Source organism: Aedes aegypti, chromosome 2 (assembly GCF_002204515.2).
Source record: "Aedes aegypti strain LVP_AGWG chromosome 2, AaegL5.0 Primary Assembly, whole genome shotgun sequence".
Taxonomy (NCBI): domain Eukaryota; kingdom Metazoa; phylum Arthropoda; class Insecta; order Diptera; family Culicidae; genus Aedes; species Aedes aegypti.
This window is the reverse complement of record NC_035108.1, coordinates 235,002,535-235,029,813: the sequence shown is the minus strand read 5'-3', so window position 1 is coordinate 235,029,813 and position 27,279 is coordinate 235,002,535. Positions and strand designations below refer to the sequence as shown.

The 27,279-nt window shown below is 34.0% G+C and overlaps 1 protein-coding gene across 4 annotated transcripts in view; it reads right to left on the bottom strand.

The window, feature by feature from the left end:
• LOC5579522 (protein Wnt-5) overlaps positions 1-26,035 on the bottom strand; it is a 158,458-nt gene extending 132,423 nt beyond the window's left edge. Inside the window, exons 1-2 of one of the 4 annotated variants that reach the window (XM_021844490.1) lie at positions 25,955-26,035; positions 23,850-25,153 (exon numbers count right to left, since the gene is read on the bottom strand). In XM_021844490.1, the coding sequence (XP_021700182.1) occupies positions 23,850-23,968 (119 nt within the window). In that variant the 5' untranslated portion in view covers positions 23,969-25,153; positions 25,955-26,035. The remainder of the gene's footprint in view (positions 1-23,849; positions 25,154-25,954) is intronic. The other 3 variants (XM_021844491.1, XM_021844493.1, XM_021844492.1) reach the window with 3 other exon arrangements.
• Between the last annotated feature and the right edge of the window lie 1,244 nt (positions 26,036-27,279).

Sequence of the window (27,279 nt, the reverse complement as noted above, 5' to 3'; positions counted from 1 at the left end):
CTTGCGACATATCAATTTTCACGACATTGCAAATTAAGTCTAAAGGTGGTTCAAATGTATTTGAATGACTTGACCACATGTTGGATTGTTCCGAATTCCCGGTTCCCTAGGGGATATGGCCACTAAACTGTCAGTTCTGAAACCAAGCTGGCAACATCAAACTTCATACATCAACTTCATACCAAGTCAAACGTTCTTGGATGACTTGGTTACATGCCAGGTTGTTTTGGATACCCTGTTCCCCAGAGGAAGTGGCCATTATATTGATGATTCTGAGACCTATCTTGCGACATATCAAATTTCATGAATTTGTAAATAACGTCAAAAGAAGAACAGATCAAGAGGTTTTGGATGACCTGGCCACATACTGGGTTATTCCGTACAACTGATTCTTCGGTGCAAGTGGCAAATATGTTGGCGGTTCTATAACTTAATTTAAGATGTATCAAATATCATGATTTTGCAAACCAAGTCCAAAGAAATGTCAAATCGTGTAGAGATTTGTGTCGTGAGTTTTGAGTTAAATATTACTTCGCAGAATAACCTTAAATTCGCAGATGAGTTTCTGTCAAGCCTGCAGCTGGAAGAGTCGATATAGGAATTCATTACATATAGGAATTTCTTACATCTAATTTACTCATCCACTCTTTTTTTCACTAACTCATACATTTTCTGATTATCACACATACAGAAAACTTTGCTTTCCATCCAAAACTATAAAATCGTATTTCTTCACTTCCCCACACGTGGCTCCGTTTGGTACATGCCACTTGAGCCTTCGTTAGGTGCATTAACATAGTCTTGAGGATATACGTCCTCTACATTCGGTACAATCTAAACGAAAGAACGGTCATCTACAGCAGTATGTTTAACACATAATTGGTCACTACTATAGGTGGGACTGTTATACGTAGAAATTCACCAAAAACCCCGTATTTCTAGGCATAACAGTCCCACTCTGAATTTCTTAGCTTAATTTACATTACCCCCATAATACGAACTCGTGACTCTAATGAACATGCTATTATTTGTACTATTGTAAAGATTTTAATTTGATTTACCACACACCTGGTCAATACGAGGCCTAAATGTGTTAAAATCTTTAAACGCATTTTTCTCGATTGCATATTTTGGAACATGGGACAATTATGCGTATAACGGCAGCATAGTGCTGAAAAATAAATGAACTCAAAACTCGTAAACCTAATATAAAAGCTCATCTAGATTTAAAAGCTTCGAATAGACAATAAACTTTCTCTGTCAGTAGACCAGGTGAAATAGCATACAACAGATGGGCTTATACCATTTCCTACGATTTACAGCGATTTCAAGCATTTATCTTAAGAGAAACTAGCTCGAAGTTTTGTAGTCCATGGCTTATTTCATTCACCTATTTAGGAGTGGTTTACAACATAAGCCGAAGCCACTATCAGCGGATTACGAGTCGAGGTGTCACACGGATGAATACAACGCTATAACGGTGTGCTTTAGACGCCATCGTCCAGTATCGTTGGGTTTGTTTTTTTTTAGGTCTTGCACCCACCCATGCTGGTATTAATCGACGACCAAAAATATAACAATCCGAGAAAAAGATTTTTCATTCGTGTGTTAATCTATATTAATATATTCGGTCATAACTCATCGGTCGGATTAAGAGCCCAGAGTGAAAATGGTGTCGCTACGGTGCACAGGTTACGATCTGTAGCCAAATGCTTAACACTCACTCCACAGCTGCTGTATCCCTCCAGTACAATAAGCCCAAGGGTGAATTTTGAATACACAGACCCCACTCGTCCGATCAGGTCGAGTTTTAATCTATCAAAGGCCGAAATATGTTTGCATGTTGAAATTTGTTAACGCTTATGAGCTTCGTGTAATCGATTGCTATGGGATATTAATACACAAATAAATATTAATAAAATTGAAATTAACGAGAGCTGTGTTTACTGGTTGCCTCATTTTTATGAACACAAAGAGCTTTCATTTGTGTGCATCATAAACCAAATTTGATACAGTAAAAGACGACTTATTACTATAAATAATACCGACCTTTTTTATTTTTATTTCACAATGACAATAAATTGAAATTATATACAAATTCGGAGTCATTGGTTTGTTTCATACTGCAAGGCGAAGCAGATTAAACTCGTTCATTGTATCATCACGGATTAGTTCGACAACGGACAGACGTTCAACCGGGTTCGAGATATGTACATCTTGTGACAAAATGTTTTAAGGCGATTAGCAGAGTGGTTGTCTTATTTTAAACGTGAGAATGTTCTTGAGATATAATCACGAATCCCAACTCTGATCTTTTTTTTGTCGTAAGCTAGGTTTTTGCGCACATATTTTCAATAATGACTTTCGAGGTATGGTCATTGAGCTCAGTAGAGAAACATATTAGTTTGATGTCATGTTTAAAAATACTTGACATTTAGACTCAAAAAGTTGGGGCCCGTAGCGTAAACGTGATGTTATTCAGCATGACTAAGCTGAAGATTGTGGGTTCGAATCACAACAATCCTTTTCTCGACTTACCAGAGCATAAAGAATTTTCGTGTCTGCCACACGATATACACAGCAGGGTCGCATTAACGGAGGGGTGGGGGGAGGTGTGCGACTCAATAATAAAATTACCTAAACAATGATAAAATTACTAAAACAAAATATTTAATGATAAAACTACTAAAACAAAACATTCGAAATTGAATTTGATGACTTTACAACAAGATTGTGACAGATTTAAAAATGATTTGAATAAACAAGTAGGTGCCATCCTTTTGTTTAAATTCCTAAGGTTTTTTTTACATGACTTTTTCAAACGTCACGAAAGCTTTCTCAACGAAGTTAAAGACAAGGTTCGAATGCAATTTCTATATCTGCAGTTCAAGTAATATGACTGAATTATTTAAATACTTATTTTGACAATGAGTAGCGTTTAAGTGCCTTGAATATAGTAACTTGAGAGATCCAAACAAAGGCCGAAAATGGACCAAACAGGAAATAGAAAAACAAAACGTAACGCAGTAGGAACTAGAAGATAAGAGTTTGATCCTTCATAATAGTATCAGGCCAGACCTTATTTTTGTAATTCCTCGTGATATTACGATAGTATAACTGCTTATATTATTTTTATATTGTATGTTTTTTATATGTTGGTTTTCTATAGGAAATTCGTGAAATTTTGGTATTTTCCCAAAAAATTACAGAATATTCCGAAGATTAATTAAGTGATTATTTCCCGTGGAATTCCTCGAAGAATTTTCCTAAGGAGTTTTTCCATGAATTTTTATTCAGATATCTCAAGAATGTAACCTGGATTTTTTCAAGGATAACCATAGAAATTACCTTAAATAATTCATCAGGAATTTCTCCGAAGATTTTTTAAGATATTTTTCAAGGAAGTCCTCTGTCCTACAATTTTTTATCCATCGATTTCCTCAGTATATCTTCCAAGAAGATCTTTGTATCTTCTAGAGTTACAACTGGAGAATTTGGTTGAAGGATTTATGAAAAATATCTGGAGCAACTCCTAGTCTTTGGAATATAAAATATCGGGTTAATCCCTAAAGAAATTACCGAAGGTGGTATTGTTGGAGTGCTAAAGGATTCCATGGCAAATATTTTGAAGAAAATTCTCTGAGCATCCTTTGAAGATCACTGGGAAAAATTCTGGGAGAATTGGTAGAATCTCTAGAAGAATTTCTGGACAGATCCCTGATTGAATATCTAAAAGTATCCCAGATGAAATCTCTTGGCAAATCACTAGAATATTTGAGACTTAGTTACCAGAAAAAGAGCTGCCTCCAGCCTCAAATGAATTTTGTTGTTGACGATATATACAATATTGAAGAATACATTAGTTACAGTTGTTTAAATTTAAAATTACTTTGCGTTCACAAGGTATTTGAAGCATTTTGAACGTTTTAAAATAGTATAACTTCTGATATAATGAAAACCTTACAAAGAACATTAATAATATCTAGCCTTTTTTAAAGTATCAACATGTTTTTTTTTCTGGGAAAAGGGCCCTCAAAAGACAATGCAGAATGGTCCAAAGGCGACCAAAACCTCAAAAATAAAAGTTTTTGTTTTTCTTTGAACGGTAATATTTTTCCCGACTTCCTTAACATTTCTCAACTCCAAAGCTAGGAGCAGATTCATTGAATTTCGAATTTTATACAGCACATTGAGTGGACCGTGGACATGATTTTTAAAGAAAATTTATAATTGCGATGCTCACCATCTTTTTATGAATTCATAGAGTATTCAGAGAAGATGTTTGTATAAATATAAAGTACATCGAAGTTGAATAATAATTTTCATTAAATTCATACAAAGGGGATTAAGTAAAAAAATGTTCAAAAACATATTATTTGTTAAAAAGGTACCCTATGGCTTCAGGAGCTCGCGAAAGCCCGCGATGAGAATAAGTTCATTCGAAAGCTTAAAACAAGAGCTTTCAAGTGGGCTACAATTTATTTTGCGAAAACTTGCGATAGACCTCTTTTACACGTTTGAAGACGTACGAAACGCAATTTCTATTGAATAATAACAACCCTGGGATATGATAAAACGTGCAATCGTAGTAGTCATGAAAAGCATGTGATGTGATTTGTGGTACAATCTGAACAAATGTTAATTATTTACATCGCATAAAATTTTATCATTTCATTTTTTCTATATCACGGCTTTTGTATCACATTTTCATAATATTTGTGTGGATCATTATTGTTCCTAAGATCCCCTTTTTCTAACAGTATTTCGTATTTTATGAACGCTATAAATGCTTTCAAGATTCATGATAACAATTCAACAATTTTATTCTGCTTTTGAAATAAAAAACGCATAAGATGAAGATCTTGATTATAAATTAAAAACTTAGTTTCACCAGCATGGAGAAAAACTGCACAAAGCTTCTTCTCATGTTTTACCAAAGATGCAAATTTGAGGTATTTTGGAAGAGTTCCTGTTCTGAATTCCTCAAAAACTTAGGTAATCTTTAAATTGTAAACATGCATTTAATGTCAAAATAAGTATAAGAACAGACTGAAGCCATAGACATAATGATGATGCTGAAACTGATGAAATGGATGATACTTGCATTGAGGTTATATCTAAGATATGTTTGGAACGAGTTAGATCTAAGATATTTAGGAACGATTTGAATGGAATTTTCGCAGTTCTTCATACATTACTTGAATTTCAACATGTACTTTTAAATCACAAGTTCAAAAACAATAAAAGTTTAGCTATAGTAATTTTTTGGACAAATTGAAATCATCTAACAATTTCAAAACATTAAAGGAAAAACTTCATGATATTTTCAGCAAACTTGTAGATTTAGATGAGATAGTCATGACAGTTTTGGTGTAAGGCTTCCATATTTTTTTACAAATATTTTATATTTTTGCGTCAAAAATATTAGTCTAATTGTTATTAGTTTTGAAGTTGTGATTAGAAAAATATACACTCCCGTGCAAAAGTTTGGGTTCACCCCCTAAAAAACATACAAAAGTGTTATCTCTGTGATTACGCGTCCAATTGAAACTCTCTAAGCTACATTTGAAAGGCAAAGAGTTAGACTTACTTCGTATGTATTTTTACAAAACCTTTTTTTAATTTTGTATGCTTAGTTTTTACTTAAAATTGTGACATTTTTCAAAAAACACACTGAAAAAACATTTCCTTAGCATTGGATCGACCAAAATGTTTAAACAAGGTATCATTAGAATCGTAATCTTATATTCTTCAAAGAGTACTTACGATTTTTTTTCGGAAAAATCTGAAAACTATTCAAAATTAATGAAACAGTCATTCAAGTCATCGTGCGAAAGTATGAGTTCACCCCTCAGTATAATGCAAATCGTGCAAAAGTGTGGGTTCACCTGAGCCGCACGCAAATGATTATTGTCAATATATCTGCCATTTTTCAACCGATTTTAATAATTTATAGCTTTTTCAAACGCAAATAATGGCGCGTACATTATTGGTTTGATATTTCACAGATTTTAAGTAGTGTTTCAAGTAAGTTCAGGTGAACCCAAACTTTTACACGATACCATAGTTTCCCAAACTGTGGGTCGCGACCCCCAGGGGGGTCGTGAGCTAGTGTTTGGTGGGTCGCGAAAAAAAAATCTTTCTTTATCTATTTTCTAAGTTTTGAATGTTTCCTCGATCTTTAGCCACTTCATAACAGACATTATCTTCATTAATTAAAAAAATAAATCTTGTGGTGATGAACTATGCAGGTCAGAGAATACTAAATAATGATCACAATTTGATTTGAACATTTATCTTAATCTTAACTGTCAAAGTCGTTAGGTAGTAACAAATTCCTGATGAACAATGTTGCTGTAGTTTGAGTTTCCGTAAGAGAAGAATGAAAACTAATGACTTTCAAATATTTAATTTTCCTCAAACACTGAAAGTTTCAATTGATTTTGAGTATGATTTTCACGCCTTGTCATTGATCATAGACAAAGTATCGAAATACCATGCAAGTTACAATAAAGAATTCATTTTTTCAATAATTTATACCTGGTGGGTCGCGAAAAAGACGCCTGATGGCTAGGTGGGTCGCGCACCTAAAAAGTTTGGGAACCTATGCGATACACCATACTGAAGGGTGAACCCAAACTTTTGCACGATGACTTGAATGACTGTTTCATTGATTTTAAATAGTTTCCAGATTTTTCAGCAAAAAATGTGTTAGTGCTCTTCAAAGAATATAATATAACGATTCTTATGACACCTTGTTTTCAAATTTTGGTCGATCCAATGCTAAGGAAATTAGCTATATTTTTTCAGTGTGTTTTTTGAAAAATGTCACAACTATAAATAAAAATTAAGTATACAAAATTCAAAACCCGTTTTTGGAAAAATTATTTTCGAAGTAAGAATAACTCTTTGCCTTTCGAATGCGGGGGTGAACCCAAACTTATGCCCGGGAGTGTATGTTGAAATCCAAGTAATACCTGAGATGTAGCCTATCCAAGTTAATATTTTTTTCTCGAAAATTGAACAAGTTGCAAATATACTGTCGAATACTGTATACCCTAATTATCAGTTCATAACAAGAAACATTTGAAAACAAACGCCCATACTGCTTGAAAATAGCATAAAATAGGCTATTTCAGATAGAGTTTGAGGTTTTGGCTGACATTTGTTCTGGATCGCACCAGTGTACAATGCACAGTGGTCCAGAAATCAGTTTTACGCGGAAAGATGCATTTTGAGGTTTAGAATGAAACATTAGACGAAAACGGTCTTCTACAAAATTGTTTGTATTAGTAGGGTCCTTTGTTTGGTGTTATTGAAAATTATGGTGGACCACATTTTCATAGAAATTGTGTAACTAACTTTCTTATTTGTAGAAATTATATTATACATGCTTCAGCAAAGTTGTAGACCATTCAATATCAAGCAACTTCGCCAAAAAAAGTTTTTTTTGTATCTCTTAAATTGACCGATTTACAGCTTTTTTCCTACGGTGACATAGGGTGGTCCGAACAAAACTGGTTTTCTGATTCTTAGAACATAACAAAACGCAAATTTTCATGCAAAAAGATTGTTGATATGTATTTTAGTTCTAAAGTTATTAAAGTTTTGGTGATAAAAAGTATTTGTTTTTCAAGACATTTTATTAGAGTTACAAAAATAACACATATGTAATTTTTTGATATAATATACAATTTCATTTTGTCTTTTGAATGCCGTCAAAAGATATTTTTTATGTTTGCCCCAATCAGAGATATTCACAATCAAAGTAGGCATGTTTTTGAGAGAAAATCAACAATAACTCCCAAACGGAAGGAGATAGCGAGTTTCTTCACTCTCCAAATTACGCATTTTTTAAAGCTCTAAAAGTGTTTCATAGACTACTTTGATGAGAAACTTGAATTGAAAGCTCTAGAGCCAGAAAACCCGTTTTGTTCGGACCACCCTATGTCACCGTAGGAAAATAGCTCTAAATCGGTCAATTTAAGAGATACAAAAAAAAACTTTTTTTGGCGAAGTTGCTTAAAATTGAATGGTCTACAACTTTGCTGAAGCATGTATATTATAATTTCTACAAATAAGAATGTTAGGTACACAATTTCTATGAAAATGTGGTCCACCCTAATTTTCAATAACACCAAACAAAAGACCTTACTAATACAAACAACTCTGTAGAAGACCGTTTTTGTATAATTTTTCATTCTAAAGCTCAAAATGCATCTTTCCGCGTAAAACTGATTCCTGGACCATAGTGCAATGGCCCCCGGTCCCCACATTTGTAAATTCTGCCCTGTGCATATGCAAAAATGGTTAATTGGCAATGATAGCTCTCGGTTAATAACTGTGGAAGTATTCATAAGAACATAAGCTGAGATGCAGGCTTTGTCTCAGAGGACGTTACGTCAGAAAAATGTCAATTCTTGAACCATTTTCAAATTGTTCTAATTTCGGAAATTCTAGACGAATTGTCTTCATTTTAGCTCGAATGGAATCGTCTGAATGTCTAGTTTTTCAAAGACTTTTGGAGTTTTTGGAAATGTCCGCCGTTTTGGAGCTATTATTCTAAATATTAATTTAGAAGATAAAATTTTACTCTTCTAATTACAAAGGAAATGTCGTTAACGTACAAAACGAAAATAAGTGGGGCTGAATGAGAACCTTGAGGTACTTCTAAGGTTACAGAAATGGGGTTCAGCATTTTTTTTGAAAGCGCACTATTTGTTTCCGATGTGATAGATATGACTGGATCCAACTCAAGAGCTCCATTCCTACTTTTTGAAATTAAAAGATTAATAGAGGTATATCGATTCGGTCAAATGCCTTACTGAAGTCACGTGCTTAAAATGTCCAGTGCGTTAAGAATGAACAATACAAATTCTAGCAAATTGGAAGTTGTCGAGGGGCCTTTAAAAAGCCATGCTGCAAACAAGTAATTCAATGTTTTACTTGCTGGAAAATTTTGTCGTTCGGGAGGGATTCGAAGAGTTTAAGGATACAAGAGATTATGACAATTTTACGATAGTTCCGTGTGTCAGATTTCGTGTCTGATTTAACAACAGGCACCAAATACGAGGATTATCAAGCTACTGGAAATTTTTAATTATTTAGAGACATGTTGAAAAGGCGTCTAGGTTTTTTAGTGCTTCTAAGATATCTTGTTGTGATAGTTTTTCAATAGATGTGCAAAGAGCTTGCAGATATCTGACGAAACCTATGTTTACGTCAAAACGCATTCGCGAAGGGAAAATGCTACTTTTCAGTTAAGTGTTTACGTAATTAAAAAAGTTTTTAGGACATGATATTATTTCAGTTTCGACCTTACGATTGTTTTCTTCTTGTGCAGTGTTAATGGCTGAGTTGGTTGGCTACATATGTCTTGGTTTCTTGTGTAGGTGTAGCTGACCTGGCGATACCCTCAGTGTACATTTTTTAGTACATTTTATACTTCAAATGTCAATAAAGCTGGAGATGGTGGCCAAAAGAGCGAAGTATTTCAATATTTCATACATTTTACTATTGTTATTCGTTTTTTTTTTTTCATAAATATGGTTCAATTCTCGCATAACTTGTGATCTCGCTCTAAATGTCGTTGTTAACCGAGCATGTAGCTCGTCGTTTTGAAGCAAATGAATGGACCAAGATAAAAACTATCATCAGTGGGAGGTAGAGAAGGATTTTCTCTTCATCGTAGCGTTGTCAAACCACATGTAAATCCATCTGTTTCCTAAATAACGACATGCTACATACTTGGTTACCAAGCTTTTAGGACGAGATCATAAATTAAGCGAGAATTTTCGAATTTAAAAACAAAATAATAATAACATTTTCGAAAGGACCACGTCTGCGACAATTTTTTTTTTGAATCGATGATACTTGTTCTAATTTGCAATATCGTGAGGTAAAAATTACGAAACCAGTAAAAACGCAACAAAAATAAAAACCAGCACCAAAAATGAGAACTGGTTTGAACAATAGAAAATTTCAAATTCTGTCCGGCCTTATCTGATGCATATGTAGTCAGACAGTAAAGCAAACTTTGGAATTTCATTAATTTTGGCAAAACTGTGTTACTATGCGTTACACCACGGATTGGGTTTGAAATTTTCTATATGTGTTTTAAAACTCGGAATGTTTTCCAATGCCAGAGACAAGAAAGTATGTTCAAGCAACCTGTACATATGGTCTATGTTTACGTCCTGAGCAATGCATTTCGTTCTGCTTTTATGGTCAGTGCATTTTAACCCATGTTTCCCATTGAGCCAAATCTTTTGCTAGATAACCTAGTGCACTGCTAGGGTGAAGTTGCATCTCATTAAGCCGTTTGCAAAGTTGTTCTTTTTATCGTCGGTTGAATATACACATTTGAATAAAATCCAACCGCAAGCTTACTTGCCACTGTGTAGATATTTTGTAGGTTTCTTGTACTCCAAACGTGTGCAGATGAGTGGCGAGATATACGAACCCTTTTTACTCCCTTCCAGTGAAAGGTAACTCTATTTAGTGCATACGTATATACGAACGAACGAGCTGAGCTTTGTTGATAAAATGTGGGTTAGTTCTTCTTGGCTGAATGGATCATGGAAGCCTTCGTTTCCTCGTGAGCTGGAGGAGGATAAAATTAATATAAATGAATGGAAAAATCTTTTTTCGTATATCTAAGCGCACAGATGTTTGTACAGCTGTGTACACAGGATCTGTCTGACCGCCCAGAAAGCTTCGCTTCCAAGTATGTGTTCTGCTGGCGAGTTTTGGTTATCAAATTTAATTAAATTAACCAAATAGCTCGACTAAATGAGTTGGGTTAATTTGGTATGTGTTTGAACAAAAGATAGCAGGGAAAATGATAAGACGAAGAAATTTTCGCTGATTTAGCATTTTAAAATCTACTTGTACATGAGTTACTGTAATATTCATATATTTGTTTCATACGATAGCGGTTTTCAGATCATACTCCCCGGAGTACTCGGTGCTCCACTCTTTCGAGGCACTTCACGAAAATTCTATGCATGCTTTGAATTTTATTGAGCTTATCCAAAAACACACTTAACATTTCTAGTAACAGCGGGAAACGTAGAATTCGGCAATTGAGTTCAAAAAGCGAATGTTGCACAATTTATGGCTCGAATAAGTGGTCATGCTTATCGATTACAATGCAAATTAATGAAATAACACAACAACATATATTAAAATTTATCAAATCGATTGACCAATTTGGTTTATAAAATACAGAAGATGTTATCAACAATTTTTTTGTTCCATGCACAATTATTTCTAATTTATTCATTTGTTTCCATACATATAGATTAAGTACTTCTTGTGATTCAATTCTACAATTGGTCGGCGTTAAATCAGAGTGGACCAAGTGACATTTCTGATATTTTGAGAAAAATGGGTTTAAAGTCTAACGCTCTGTAATTTTTGAACTCGTTTAAATTTAGGTTCAATATTTCTACACGCCTTTATGTTACTTTCAAACAATATAATGTGAAGTGATAATCATGAAAAATCATAATCCAAACCTCAGATAGAACGATTTTTTGATGGACTATGTGTACTTGGTCCACTCTGACTGAACTAAAGACCACCGTTCAGTGAGTTGGTTCACTCTGACTGAACAATTTCTAGGAAAATAACAATCATTTAATGCTTGCATGGTCAAATTGGGTGCATATCTCTAAGATAAACAGTTTATCGAGACCCTTCGACACGAGTATCGTAAATTATTCAATAATTCATATCTTCAATCCCGGAATCAGTGGCATTACGATAGCTTGAAAATTAATGTTTTGAAGGGTCAGGGCAATGAAGACCAGAAATATTCAAATATGCGTTCAGTCAGAGTGGAGCAAGTGAAAATATTGAGTACCGACCAAAATATGCTGGCCCAATAAGCGGATCCTAGGACATGCCATACATACACCATAGGACTACCGTAAACTTCTATCGGACTCTGAAAATGACTCAAAAAATGCAGTAATCTATCATTTTATTGCTATTCAACACTTGGTCCGCTCTGTCTGCACAGAATTTGTTGCAATTTCTGACCACCCATCCGAATATGGTAAATGGTCAAAAATCAAATTCAAATCCATCGAATTAAGCAATATTTATAAATTTCCATTGATGGATAAGTAGAAGAATGATTCGATGTCGAAAAATCAAACAAATCTCCTGGAATGTTTTTCATTTCCTGACATTCCTCAGCGCGCTGATCATTTTCGCTGTTATGGTAATAAGAACTTGGTCTATCTGACTGCACACTTTATCGATATTTGTTGATCATCCAAAGTAAACTTATTACATATCTCTCACAGTTTACAGCATTCTTCAAATCTGATCAAAGTGTAACGGAGGTAAGTTAATTTCGCATCTAATGAGAGAAAAATCCAATTTTTCCAAGTTTTGTACTTGGTCCCCTCTGACTTAACGCCGACCAATTAGAAAGACTTTGAATTAATTCTAATATCTTAACTTATTTTGAATCTCTACTCGTTCAACTACGCCTTACTAGTTCCTACTCTCTAAATTCTATACAAAGAAGTTGTGAATTTCTTATAGCTAAGTAGATGAAAAACCGAATTTGGTACTACATATACCATTTCATTCCACTAGAGTTTATATCCTTTGATAGATACGCGTGTTTCGACCTCAACTGTAAGGTCGTCTTCAGTGTCGTGTACTAGACTCGACTTTCTGAAGACGGCCTCACAGTTGAGGTCGAAATACGCGTATCTGCCAAAGGTTACAAACTCTAGTGGAATTAAATGGTATAGTACTAAATTCGGTTTTTCATCTACTTATAGGTATTCCACTAAACAGCTCGAAGATTTATTATCTTTCTTTTAGATGTTATTTCAGATAGAAATTGGTTCCAATTGACAATGTCCCGTACAAAGAAAGTTTCTGAGTGATTCTGAGACTAAAAATTCCGTTATGAATTTTGTTGCATTGTTGGTGCACAAATTGTAAATTCATGGAATGGGAGAAGAACTCTCTGTTATATGCTTCAACAAACGTATATTTCTTTCCCTTTTAATTAATGAACAGGTGCTCCACGCAAGCATTAAATTCTCAAAAATGCTTTGCCAGTCAAGAAGTCTAGAAACTCCTGCCGTAAAGCTACGAAACGAAAGAATTGACACTTTTTTGACTTTAATGACTATTACTCAACAAACCAAGGAAAATTAAAATATCAACATTATTTCGCCAAATGTTTAGATTTGTTAACATTTGTTGAATATTTTGAAGAAACCTGCTTTTTTATTCTGTAAAATCGGAATTGATCTTCATATGATAAACTCATGGTAGAAATGTGGTTATAAATTAACCAATAAATCGTCACTTACAGCCATCATAAAAAAAAAATGAAACGCGTTTTTATTGAAAATTTAAACAAATATTATTATATCGGAAATTAATGTGCTATTTTGTTTATGGTACTGTAATATGTGGAATAATTGTTATAATGTTGATTTTCATTATGCTTAGATCAAGAATTAATTCATAACTCAAGTACACAAAACGATAGATACACTCTTAAAAATAATGAAAATTACTCTGGACGTAATTCTGGTTATGACTGAATGACACATGATGTAAGTGATGGAACGACACAAAAACGTGTCCTTGAGGATGTATTGAACAAAAAATGTAATTTTACATGTCGAAAGACACGAAAACGATGGAACTGGGATCGACATTTCCTTAATCAGACACTAACGTATTTGAAATTGGACACAAATTCACGTCATTCGGCTCGCTTCTTTTATGTGCATCCCAAAAGACGTAAATCACATTATTTTTTGGTACTGTGTACGTAAACTATAAACAATATTTGCGCAATTCAGTTGCATTCCTCCCCCTTTTTTATTAAAAGAATAAATAATATAACGATATATTTTCCCACCAGTAAAAACAGTACTAAGGAAATCTACTTTTCAGCACTGCTCTACAACGGTGCTCAAAAGTAGAACATTTCAGTGTTATTTTGGAAGTTGGCAAACTAATATCTGAGGGCCTTCATTGGATAACTCTGGATTTTCCTTAGATTTGACTTAGTCAACTAGTTTCTGATTCGATCCGAATTCGACTCAAGATCGATGTTCCTAGAAATAACTCAACTTTAATGACAATTCTCGTAGTCGCCAAAAAAAAAAACGTTTTGTGTAAGTCTTTGAAAAAAAAAACAATTTTTTAGCACTCATCGTATCTATCGAACTCATTAAGCCGTCGTTGCTTCGATAAATTATGGACTCATGCTAAAAAAATCGTCATTTTGCAACTTGTTGCTGCACATCTGCACGGCTTTTGAAACAAAAAAAAAAAAAAACAAGCAGGCAATAGATTATTACCATGATGGCTTATTGATGACTGATCTTTCTTTTTCCATTATTTGCTATTCATCACCACCTTGATTGAAGCTTGGTCACAGTCAGCATACCGAAGCTTACAGCCACTGACTGCCAGCATCCATTTAATTGAGTAAATATTGGAAAACGGCTGCATAGTGTTTGCTTCCGTTTTAATGAATTGCATTTGTTAATTGACTGCAGTTGAGCGATGCATCTTCAGGCAGCAGGGCATTGAACAGTGTTTGAACATTGTGCAATGTATGAACATGTATCACTCGTTGATAGTGTCTGTGCTAATGTAGTATGCTCCACATTTCAGAAAAATCTGTAGATTCCAAAGAGCTCTATTAAAATATTTTATTGTTCTAAATTGTGTTATCTCAAACTGTGTTAGTAGAATAGGAGTTTAGGTACATAAAGTCGCGATTAGCGCATATTACAGCGAGATTAGAATTATGGCAGCCCGTGGAAATATCTATAAAACATTGAAATCTAGAATGTTCATGTTTAATCCCTTTACAAAAAATTGACCTAAAATGTTTCCATCGATTTACAAATATATTAAATCTCATAACTAAATAATTTTAATTCTCTGTCAGCCCGTACCAAAATATTGGATAAAATAGCTTGAAAAAATTAAACATCTGCTCAACATTGCTTTTTTAAAGTTTCTATCAATTTCTGTTTGAACAACCTTTTTCTACTCAGCAAACTTACGCTAAAAACAGAAATATTCAAAATAATTGAAGAAAAAACTGTTCCAAAGTCGAGATTAGTACACCACTCAGAAGATGGCCTTACAGTTGAGGTCGAAATATGCGAATCAATACAGGATACAAACTCTAAGGGTTAAACAAAGTACTAAACTCGATTTTCATGGTTTCGAACTAAAAAAAACTTCTACACCAAATAAATTTACCTAGCCTATAGGTTTCCTGCTGGGGCTAGATATTTCTGGTTTCAAATTTGAACATTCTTGTATCTATGTAAAGAAAATTGCAGCTCATTTCCTAGTAAGGCAAGAAAATTCTACCATGTTCAAGTTGACCATATCTCATGACAATTTACATACGCTGCTGTTATTTTTTGACGTTAGAGTTAATGGGGAGGAGCCTTATTCGGCTCTATGACTACCCGAACGCCATTATTCTGAATGCCATTACTCCGAACGCCACTTTCCCGAAATGAATTTCCAGAATGAATTTCTTCCCAAAACACCATTTCGTAGTATCGTAATCCGGGGGCAAACTGATCACTGTTTCAATTTTTTTATGTTATGGTACCCTTTGGAATTCAAATATTGTCAAGATAATTTCAGCAAAAGTCGTTAGGAGGTTGTTTGTGTTATTATATTTTATCATTGTTAATAAATAAATAAATAAAATCAGTACTTCAATGCTCTCTGACAGTTAATGTAATCGTTTTTTTAATGAAATGACATTTAACATTTCATAGAATTCGTTTAAATATCAAAAATTAAAAATTATATAGTGGGGCGAAATAGATCATCATATAAAGAGCAGGTCTTAAAATAAAAATAACTGTATCTAATAAATTTGGATCTCCTGAATCTGAACATGTCAGGATGGAAATTTAGTGATCATGACAAAACAAATGATGCATCGTGGTTGTTCTTTATCATGCGATCATAGCAACAACGATAAACCCTTAGTCGTCAAGCCATCACAACAAACTTCGCTCCGCGAAAAATGAATCGCTCGGCATGTGTGCTAACGATCAATTGTTCGCAAACCGAATTCATAAATTTTGGAAGATTTTCACGCTTTCACTCGGCGATATGACTTCTAGCATATAATTTTTGATCCTAAAGTCAATCGTGCATAGAATGTGAGAAAGTTTATCCGTGAATTTTAAAATGATTCGCATTATTCGCAACTTGTTACAATATCCGACAAACCCTTTGTCCTACGACAAACAGTTTATCGGATGATGCTCGATATATCTATGAATAGCGCGCGTGGTGAGGTGTTGAAATCATGTTGCTGCAAGACCGATGGCCCTCTTGGACTGTTCAAATACCGTGTTGTTTGTCGTTAGAGCTGATTTTTTCCATCCTTGATTCTTTTAAAACGATTATTTCATCATTTTATAGCAAAATTTAACTTTGTAAATTAGTACAATACGCTCAAATGTAGGCAATTTCCCTGGAAATAAGCTCGTTAGTCGAGAATAAACGTTTTATAGGCTACACATTAGGCTTGTTATGCTGTACGATTTAAGAAATGAGTTCCGTAGTTTATACATGAGCCTAAACCCCCAGATTACAGTGTTCCGAAAGCTTAAGGGAACTTTTTTAAACTGGCTCGTAGATCGGCTTAACGAGCTTGAAGTTTGTATGAAGAAAATCGATCATGTATATGGGGAAGACTGTTCCAATTACAATTATCCAATCATTGAATAAAAGTATGCTATGAACCGGGTATTTTCGTATAGCAACTAAATGGTTATATCTAGGGAACTAAATATGAACTGTTGGTCTTACAAAGTGGACACCTTGTGCATGCTATGTACATCTGTTTACTTTATGAATGAATCAATGAAATTGCACTCGGTTTTCTATATATCGTTCAACCAATACTGAACAATATTGTGATCATTACAAATCCACCAAAATGATTTGATTTCACAAGAATAAGGAACAACGTTTAAAATGGACGATTATTGAAGATTATCATACTCAATGAATATTATTTGAATTTGGCTGAACCTTTTAGACAAACTATATTTTTAATTTTCAACAGGGTTAGTTCTTCAGAAGAATCATCTATAAGAAGCAAATTTACCAAAACAATTTTCCCCGAATTTTGTAGAGAAAAATATTTTATATTATAAGGAAACAGAAATGAGAAGAATTTTGAAATTCAACGCACGTCCTAAAGAAAGTATTATTATAGTCTTTATCTTGTCCCGCATCATATTTACAGCACAATAGAGCAAAACATGTGGTTTTTTTAGAAGACCTCTCAAAACACAATGAAAATCATCGAAATTGGCAGAACTTCTGTAATGAAATCAAATTTGTTTTCCATGTATTACTTTTATAATATGTGATTCTGAGAATACCGATCGAAATATTTGGAGGAAAACGTTTACAAATGGCAGATCGGTAAATATGCGTACATGTTTTTGTGAAATTTGTGTTTTAGAATGCGATTAAAAACAACATACAATTTGTTCATAAAAATGTGTTTTTTTTAACGCGAAAAAAAAGTTCAAATTAAAGAAGAGGTTTTCTAAGGAGCTTTTAAAGCACAAAATTTATTCTTAAACCAGAAGCATGTTAACAATATCTTATATTCTCATAGCCACCGGAATTGATTTTCCCGGTGGCTCTTTATGGGCACGAAGCGCTGGTCAGTTAGTGCGAATGTTGGAAGAAAGAATTGCGAGAATAATATTCAGCAGGGATCCAGGTAGAGGTCGGCGGCTTCGGGGAAGACCACGAATACGCTTGCTGTACGCAGTGGAAGAGGACCCTAAACGTTCGAGGCAACTGGGAAAGTTTCACCCAAGACCGACGAAGATGGAGCTCTACAATACGCCCGGAAATAGCGTGACGCTACGCTGTAGCCATCAAGGTAGGTATATTCTCATAGCATTGGAGCACTACTACTAAGTTGAACGATGCACAGAAAACCGATCACGATTTTACTAATAAATAAAAGATATGTAACATAATCACGGTGTCAACTTTATAAAATGAACAGTGCTGAAGTCATAATTCGAGAGGTGCAGTTGAGGATTTTTATAATTTGATTAATATGGGCCACCCTAGTCAATCTATATGAATATTTTTCATTATCGGGAATTATTTAGGTCTTATGTTTTAACTTTTCATATTTTGAACATATTTTTTCTTCTTGTTTTTGATTCAAATACATATTTGAGTGTCATCCAAAACTACTTACCAGGCTAAATATATACATAAAAAAAATTAACTGCTTTCAAAGCAGTGCAGGGTTGGGTATAAGAGGATTACTTGCTCATAAGCACTGTTCATTTTATAAAGCGGACACCTTATACATGCAATATCTTTTTTAATTTATTAATGAAATCGCAATTGGTTTTCTGTACATCATTCGACTAATGTTGTACAATATTGCGACAATTTCCAACTTCAAAGCTATATGGATGAAAAATTGGAAGATTCAGATGAGACAAAAACCATCTAGTAGCCTAATCGCAACGTGAAGAATACCACGTGGTATTAATTTTATCAGTATTCGATTCTCTGGGATCAGGAGAGACGAAAAATATACATTTTTCATGCTACCCCTGATGTGGGGTAACATGCAACACTCAGTGGTACCTGAAGTACACTATTGAAAACTTAACCTATATCGTGTTATTATGATCATTTAATATTTTTCTGCAGTTAAAATATGACAATAATCAGAAACAGCTACTGTACTCTTAAAAAACTAGTTATTATTGATTGAATTATGAGTATTAAACCAATTTGATTGAAAACTACATTAGTATTACATAGGGTGTCCACACGGGGAAATTCTAGCATATCATAAGTCTTGACAGTTATTGGAAAGCCATTAAAACGATTTAATGCAACTTTTCTTCAAATACAATTGTACTTTAGGTTATGCTTCACATAACTTATTTTATATGCAAATTCAAATCAAAGCGACGTATCACATATCGATATGTATGTTTTAAAAATGGTCTCTGTTGGTGTTCTGATACAACTTTTATCGTGCTTCATGCAGAAAGTTCCCAATGGCAGATCTGCAAGTAAGTTTTAATACAATTAAAATTTTTCATTATTTTCACAACGAAAATAAATCTATATCTAATAACAATGCGATTCATGTTAATTATTCAATATTTAGTACCAAACGTGTATTGAATTATTTGCGGTACAAAAATTTTAATGTTACTGAACAAATCTATGTTCAATTTTGCCTTTTTATGTGTTTTCGATGATAAACGGCAAGAAATATCAAACAATTGAGATCAAAATAGCTGTTGCAAGTTACCCCACAAGGGTAGTCAAAATCGTTTTTGATTTTTTATAGTGTTTAAGCATCAAATTATCAAAACTTTTTTATTGTCAATTAGTACACTACTAAGTACTATAACTGTTAGCAAATGCCTCGAATGACATATTTCTACCGTTTGTGTGGTACGAGGAACGTTTTTCAGCATAAATTCCATGCAATCCAACGTTTAATATGATTTTCACCTCCAGCAAACCAAGCAAAAAAGAAACAATACCCAAACCCTCGCCAAAATCTTGTATTGTATGCCTGAGGTCGATAAATGGCGAAATGAATTATATAAATTTAACTCAATGCTGAACGAAACGACAATTCGGTTACATGTCGAAGTGTTGCAAGTTTCACCCCTGTTGCAAGTTACCCCGTTTGACGGTACAAGAAATTTTCTGGAAAATTTGACAATCTTTATTTTTTATTTTCAAAAAAGGCTTGTTCTTCGAAATCATCATCAATCCAAAGCCTGCTGCAAAGTGTCAAGTTATTTTTGGAGCAACAATTTATCAAATATCATGAAATCATTTTTTCGTCGATATATTTGAAGAAAATATTTTAAATTGGCAAGTAACTGATATGAGAATAAATTTTAGGTTCAAAGTACATCCTGACGGAAGTACAGATATAGTATAAATATGAGAAATAACCTATGCCTTCATTGAGTTGCTTATTTAGTCCCCATGTCACATTTAAAGTACAATAGATGAACAAATGTTTTATTTTCAGACGACCTCTCAAAGCACAATGACAATCATCAAAATTGACAACACTGCTGTAATGAAATCGAATTTATTTCCCACGTATTATTTGGATAATATGTTATTCTGAGATTTCCGATCAAAATATTTAGAGAAAAACTCCTACAATTTGCTGTAGATCAATTATCAAAATGCATGAATGATTTTAAAAGTATGAGATTTTTCAATTAAATGATAATAAAGAATAAGTTTATACTTAGGAGTGCGGTTAAAACTCACGAATTAGTTCTCGTTTATACACACAAAGTTTCTTTAGTAATCCAAAGCTATTTTTGACACGCTTTCTACTTTGCTTTTTTTCTTGGAGTAAAAGGATGGTGTCGCAGCAAATTTGGCCATAAAAGATATATTCCTTGAGTGATCTAGTGTCAGAGTATGGTAGAATATTATAGATTTTTTTAAAGCTCTACCTATATAAGAGTAGTAAAGGATACCAACACACAATTTGTTCATAAAAATAAGGATTTTTGTTATGCGAAAAATAATGCTTAACTTTGATGAACAGTTTCCTTAAGAGTTTTTGGAAAACTATTTAGTTCTTCAACCAAAAGCATTTTGTAAGATTTCATATTTTCGTAGTATTGTAGGATAATAGTTGAACGATACACAGAAAACCGATTACAATTTTATCAATAAATAAAAAAGATATTGCATAAACAAGGTCCCACTTTATAAAATGAACAGTCTTTAGTATTTTTCTGTAACTTGGCAAAAACAAGGCTTAAGAAATTTGTCAAACTCCGGTTTGACAAAGATGTCGTCCTTCTTTCCTTGTTAGTCTAGTTTATGCATTTATTATATTATGTACATGAGAAATTAAATTCTGTGCTGCAGCGATCGATTTCAATAGAATTTACGGTATCTAAAATTTAGTTTTCCATACTAAGAACTATTCTAGGCAATTATACCTAAATTTTAGATACCGTAAATTCTATTGAAATCGATCGCTGCAGCACAGAATTTAATTTCTCATGTACATAATACCAATACCAATGCAATAGGCTGTAATTGATAGTTTATTATCTTAGCTGTTATCAAATGATGTGTTTTGACATTTTTGGGATTGAAAATGTTTACCTCTATGAAAATGATTTAAAACTACTAAAACAGATTCAGCATGGTAATGACAAACATTCTAAAAACTTCTGGTTCTAAATAAGGTTTTAAAAATGTGCCCAAATGTTTGAAATATATTAGCGAAAGTGAATTTATTATCAAAATTCGTACATATTTGTTTATTTTGTTAAAATAATCGAATATCTGTTTGATGATAAGAAATTTATAAGGCATTTTATATGGTATTTGTGGAATTCAATTCTTCATTATTTCCATAAATGTTGAATTGGAAAGAATTATGCTCACATATTCGAAATCAAGAACTTTTGAGTTGTTTTTTTTTCAACAAACGAACGACGTTTCTATAAATGATCAATTTCACTACGAAATGGAATCTGCGGATTTTAATTTTGTAGATAATGTTTAGCATTAGAAATAACTTTCGATACATGAGTCAATAAGGTTAAGCGTCGTACATGATTCCCTGCAGTCTCGCATACTCGATGTAAAATAATTACCAAAATCGGAATAGATTGTGATTTTGATATATATATATATATAAGTCTCTCATGTGTTACTCATTTATAAAACTGCAATTAACATTAGTGGAACGACAAGATGAAGATAATTTACCTATATTTTTTTTTCTGTATTCACAAACACCACCTTACCTTATATTCAATTGAGTAATCAATGGTCCCTAAGCTCAATGTCATTCTGAATTACGGTATTTAAAATAGATCAAACTGTTTATAATAAATGTTTCTATATGAATTACATAGCGGAACAAAAATAAAGTTTTCGCCTGTCGCAAACAGCAAATTAGTGAATCCGTTACCGCCATTAAAATGTTTCAACAAGCATGATTTTCACGATTTCAATTAGTCGAGTGTACAAAATAAGACCTAAACTTTTATATGAGGCAGAATTTTATTGTAATTGCCAGGCTTAATATGGATTTAGTCGATTTTATGGACATGCTTACTTCCATACAAAATTCACCATTTCTATATAAAATTCTAAAGGCCATATTTCATACATTATTATTTTCCAAATCATAAAATGTACATTTGAGATCACGAAAGTAAAACAAACTTTGTTGATACGTATTCTTCAGTATCTAAAACTAAATTCTGTGTTTAATTGAGCACATAAATCTGCATACAAGTTGGTAAAATTGCAAACAAGTTGGTAAACTTGCATACAAGTTGGATGAGGGTGATGAATATTGCATTTTAAACCATTAACGTATCAGAAACGCAAGATATTTAGCATCTTCAAGTTAAGCAAATAACGGTAGTTTTGTACTTGGAACTACAAATATCAAATTGTAGCGGGATTTGGGGCAAGTGTGCCACCTTAAGCAAATTGTTCTCTAACTTTGTCTAAAGCTTAAAAAACCCACCAATTCAGCCTCATGATGTTAGTTTCACATCTTTTCATAAGCACTGTGCCTTTTAAAAAGAAAATAATTTCAAAAAATATTAGTTTTTAAGCTTCTCAAATATCATCCAAAATAACCTGATTTTCAACACTATGGGGCAAGTGTGCCACCCTTATGGGGCAAGACGGCCACCGAATGAACATTCATGTTATTCTATTTGGAATAAAATTTTCTTTATTTCATGTTAATAATGCAAACAAAGCAGAGCCTAATTGATAATTTTAGAAATATTTTTAAGTTTACCGTCATGAGGGGATGCTTTATAACAAGGTTCATCACATGCGGAACTCTCTACTAGTTAATTCGAATAACTAAAATCGTTATTTTTGTCTCCATTCAATACGATATATGAATTACTCTTTCATTACGGGGGTATAATATTACACTAGATCAGCACTAAATAACGGTTAAATATCGATAAAAAGAAGTAAAATGGTTCTTAAAACGCCTAAAACCGTGTTATTATCTAATATTTGGAGAAAAAATCACTGTGGGAGCAAAAATGTTCGCTATTCCCCTTCTACACTTCAGAAACTACTACTGGTGCCTCATTTTGTTTCATTATTATGATTTTGTTGATGATGTTCACATTTTTGTGAATTTCACTCCAACCATTTTTGATTACCAAATAGGTGGCACACTTGCCCCAAAAAGTATAGATTTCAACCAAAATGGATTTCGTATGTAAAACTAAATATTTTTTTCGTTCAAATGCCACAATTTCTTACACGTTTGTATAGCTTCACGATGTACAGTACGTTTGAAAAATTCGTTATTAATTTACCTCTCACCATGCTATTTAGAAACAACGAAATCTTATAAAAAATCACTGAAATTTGATGATTTTCACTAAAGTCGATGTAAATACGTGAAAAATTGAGTAAATTTCGTCATATTTTGACTATTGTATTATGAACTATAAGGGAATATATTGTTGAGCTCAAATAAAAAATATAGTTTGTAGTTTTTATAAAAATCAGGGGTGGCACACTTGCCCCTATGGCACACTTGCCCCAAATTCCGCTACTATAAAAAAATGATTTTTCTACAAAATGTTCGAAAACATTTTTTTTTCGACAAATGGTTGTCCTTATCGATGCAAACCGTTATTCCCATCCCCTTCTCACAAGTGATCGGAATGTTCTACAGATCAAGCGCAGGTGGTTCTGTCGGAACAGTACAATCAACGTTAGAAATCTGCCTAGGTACTTACATCCATGTCGGTACTCCTTGTCCGTAATTATGTCCGTAGCCGCAATGTATGGAAACGATTATAAAGAGAGCAACAAGAATAATCCCCAGATTCATCTTCTGCGTGTTTGCGGAGGCCATTTTCGTTTCACTTTGATTGCCGGTTTTCAATTTTTTTACTCCTTTTTTGCTCTTAAAACTGTACAAAAATTTACCACCTTTAAGGTGTTTTGCTGCCGAACATTAAGCCAACATTATAATTACATTCTTCAACCACACTCACTCGGTCTTTATTCGTTTGTTGTTGGAATGCACATGAACTTGATTGAAATATGGATAATTTCTTTTAATTCATTATTTCATGATCTTTACATTTTCCTTTTTTTCTTTTTGATACACTTTATCCCGGCAAATCCCGGCACCGATCATTAAAAGCACTTTACCACGAGGGAATTAATAAGACCCAACAACAGCACCAACAAGATGCTAAATGCTGCCTGATTGTGTTGCCTGGTGCTTTGGTTGTGTATATACTCTTATTCATGCAGCTCATGCAGCCAGACTAAGAGCGCCTTCTATCTTCGCGATCTTTCATTTATGCGGAGTAAGTTGAGCCACAACTCCAGACACAGCGGCGAAGGTAAAAAGCTTTGCATAAAAGCCTGCTGCCTCCGCACCGACGACGAGAGAGACTCACTGCTGGAAGGTATGTACTGTTGGTTTGAACTACAGTCGTCGCACTTTACCAGGGCAGCTGCTGCAGAGATTCATGAGCTCTACGATATTTCTTCACACAATTATCAGCGACGGTTTATACCTCCGTAATTAATTGTACACATTTCGCTTAATTCGATTTATTCATTTTGCACACCTTCTTAAGTGACTTTACACATTATGCATATATTTTATTGTTGGCAAAACTTTGTTTAAAAAAACGTGGAATCGTTAGTTAACTGCCAGTAACACTTCACTGCAGTGCACGTCAATTTCATGTGCGTTCTGTTTCTTGAACCAGTTTTACTTGCTCTGAGGATACTCTTAGATTCTTCTTCACTATCGGCAACATTCAGAGCTGTATCAATGAATCCAAAATTACTATAAAACGAAGCATACATTGAAGTCGGCAGCGGCGGCGGCAAGATCACTTTCGGCAATGTTCTATTCATCAAAAAGCGCGCGCGAATCGATTTTCGTTGATGCTCCACTTTCAAGCATACACATCTTCACAGTAAACTCTATTCATTTAGTTTTTATTTCATTTTACTGCCCTCACTATCCGGGTAAATTATTTCTTCACTCTTCTCCTTCTGCTAAACTTTTATAGCGCTTCAAATCAACATGTTATTATTTTGATTTGATTCCTCCATTTTTCATTCGCTTTTGCACCGCTCACTCCCTTTGATTTTTGATCATTGAAACGGACAAAGCGACCGAAGCATGGGGAAGGAAAGTTAATGTTTCCTCTCTGTCTTTAAATTCCTACTACCGTTTTGACTCATATTCCGAACACTTAAGGCCAACAGTGAATTCAAATGCATCTGATTGGCATAAATTGGCTGATATTTGTGTAAATTTTAATTTCTTCTCAAAGTCTAACTGTTAGCTGTTGGGTGTACCGATAATAATGTTGATTTAGTTAGTTTTAGCATTGTTTTCAAGTAAAAGTATGAAACAACATTTTGATTCAAATGCCGAACACTGTATTCATTCTGTCTCATATTCCGAACACCTTGATTCAAATTCCGAACAGCACGAATAAATTGTATTCAAATGAATAATTCCGCAAATAAATTTATCTGAGCTTGTTCTACTGGTCTCAAACTAGAGAATCATCACTACTTTCGCGAAGTAAATTATATTGGAGACGTTAAAATTGAATTGCAATTGACTACCATTTCCTTGTTATTTGGTGACATATTTCAGCGAAACATTTCAACCAAATCGCCATACAAAAACCGAGTGTTCGGAATATGAGACTGTTCGGAATTTGAGACAAAACGGTACTTGCGCGTTTGGTCGGCTTGTACACAACCATAAACAACGGTCGGTTGGCCTTTGGCGGGCTTGGGAACCGACAACCGATTCAAAATCACAAATCACTGATCACCACCGTAACACACGACTAACCAGGAACGCACCTTTCAGTCTCGTCGGTAGATTGCAAGTTACACACTCCCTTCCGTTCTCGATGATGCTCAACCACGGACTGAATGGGAGAACTTGATTTCAACATCATCACGGATCTGTTGCAAAGTGTGTGATGAAAACATAATTCATCCCCTCCATCAGCATATGCTGAAGGAAGCGGTTTCTCTCATGTTCAAGGAGGGATGAAACACAGCAGAGCTCGAAGCCGTCACGTTTCAAGATTGAAGAAACTATTAAGGGTTCCAAAATTAGTCATAACGATTCATAGCGTTGAGAATTGAAAAAAAAAATAGTATACAAATCTATCACTGGGGTTTATTTGCTTACCGAAATCAAGTAGAAGCACCGGTTTTTGACCTGCCCAAGGGAAAATATTCATAAAAAAATATATACATGGAAAAGCCTGCATGTTTTGCTAATACATCAATTAAAAGCTTCCAATCAATTACGGAGAAAAAATATGGTAAACACAACCAAATTGCAGTCATTTTTAAACTAAAGCATAGGTCAAATATCGTGCAAACAAAATTTTAGTTTTCTTCAGCCTACTGCATTGGCTGAGACATAGCAGCCGTATCCTATTCTTGGCACTTTTGATTTACTTCGGCTGTGGGGTTTTTTGAAAGCTACTGAACTCATATTTGGCCACAATAGGCGTCGCATTGAAGTGCTTCCTATGGCTAAGTTTCAGACAATTCGGTTGAGAAAACCCCTTGATGCCAAAGTGAATCATGGAGGTGCCCAAGTAGTTCTGCATTAGACCAATATTGGATGTTCCGTTTGACATTAGTAAAAACAACCAAGGAATCAGTTTTATTTGTATGAGAAAAATCCAATGCTGCGGTTTCGTTGCAATATGGCCTCCGAAATGCGAAATTTGTTTGGAAAAGTTCCTCTTTGCGCCTCTAGCATCAGAATATTTTCAATACTGATCTAAATATGCATATCTGTTAGATTAAGGCAGTTAACAATGCACTTCATTATTACCTTGTTTCGTCCGGAATGAAATGCTGAAATCTAACAGCGTTTGAAATTAGAAAGCTCCACTGCCAATAATATTCCAATCTTTGAATAAATCTAGGAGTCGTATTAATACTGCCCACAATCAAATTCGATTCTGTATGCATTATTCCTGATGAAGAAACTCAGTAGTTATATAATGAACATAATACGTACGTACCTTAAGGTGAAGATGAATCGAAGCCAAACCTCAAATTTTCAAAAGCACGGATCTGGAGAACCAAACATCCGTTTAAGCTGGAAACTTAATCGATTGGTCACTCGCTGGTGGTGACCAATCGATT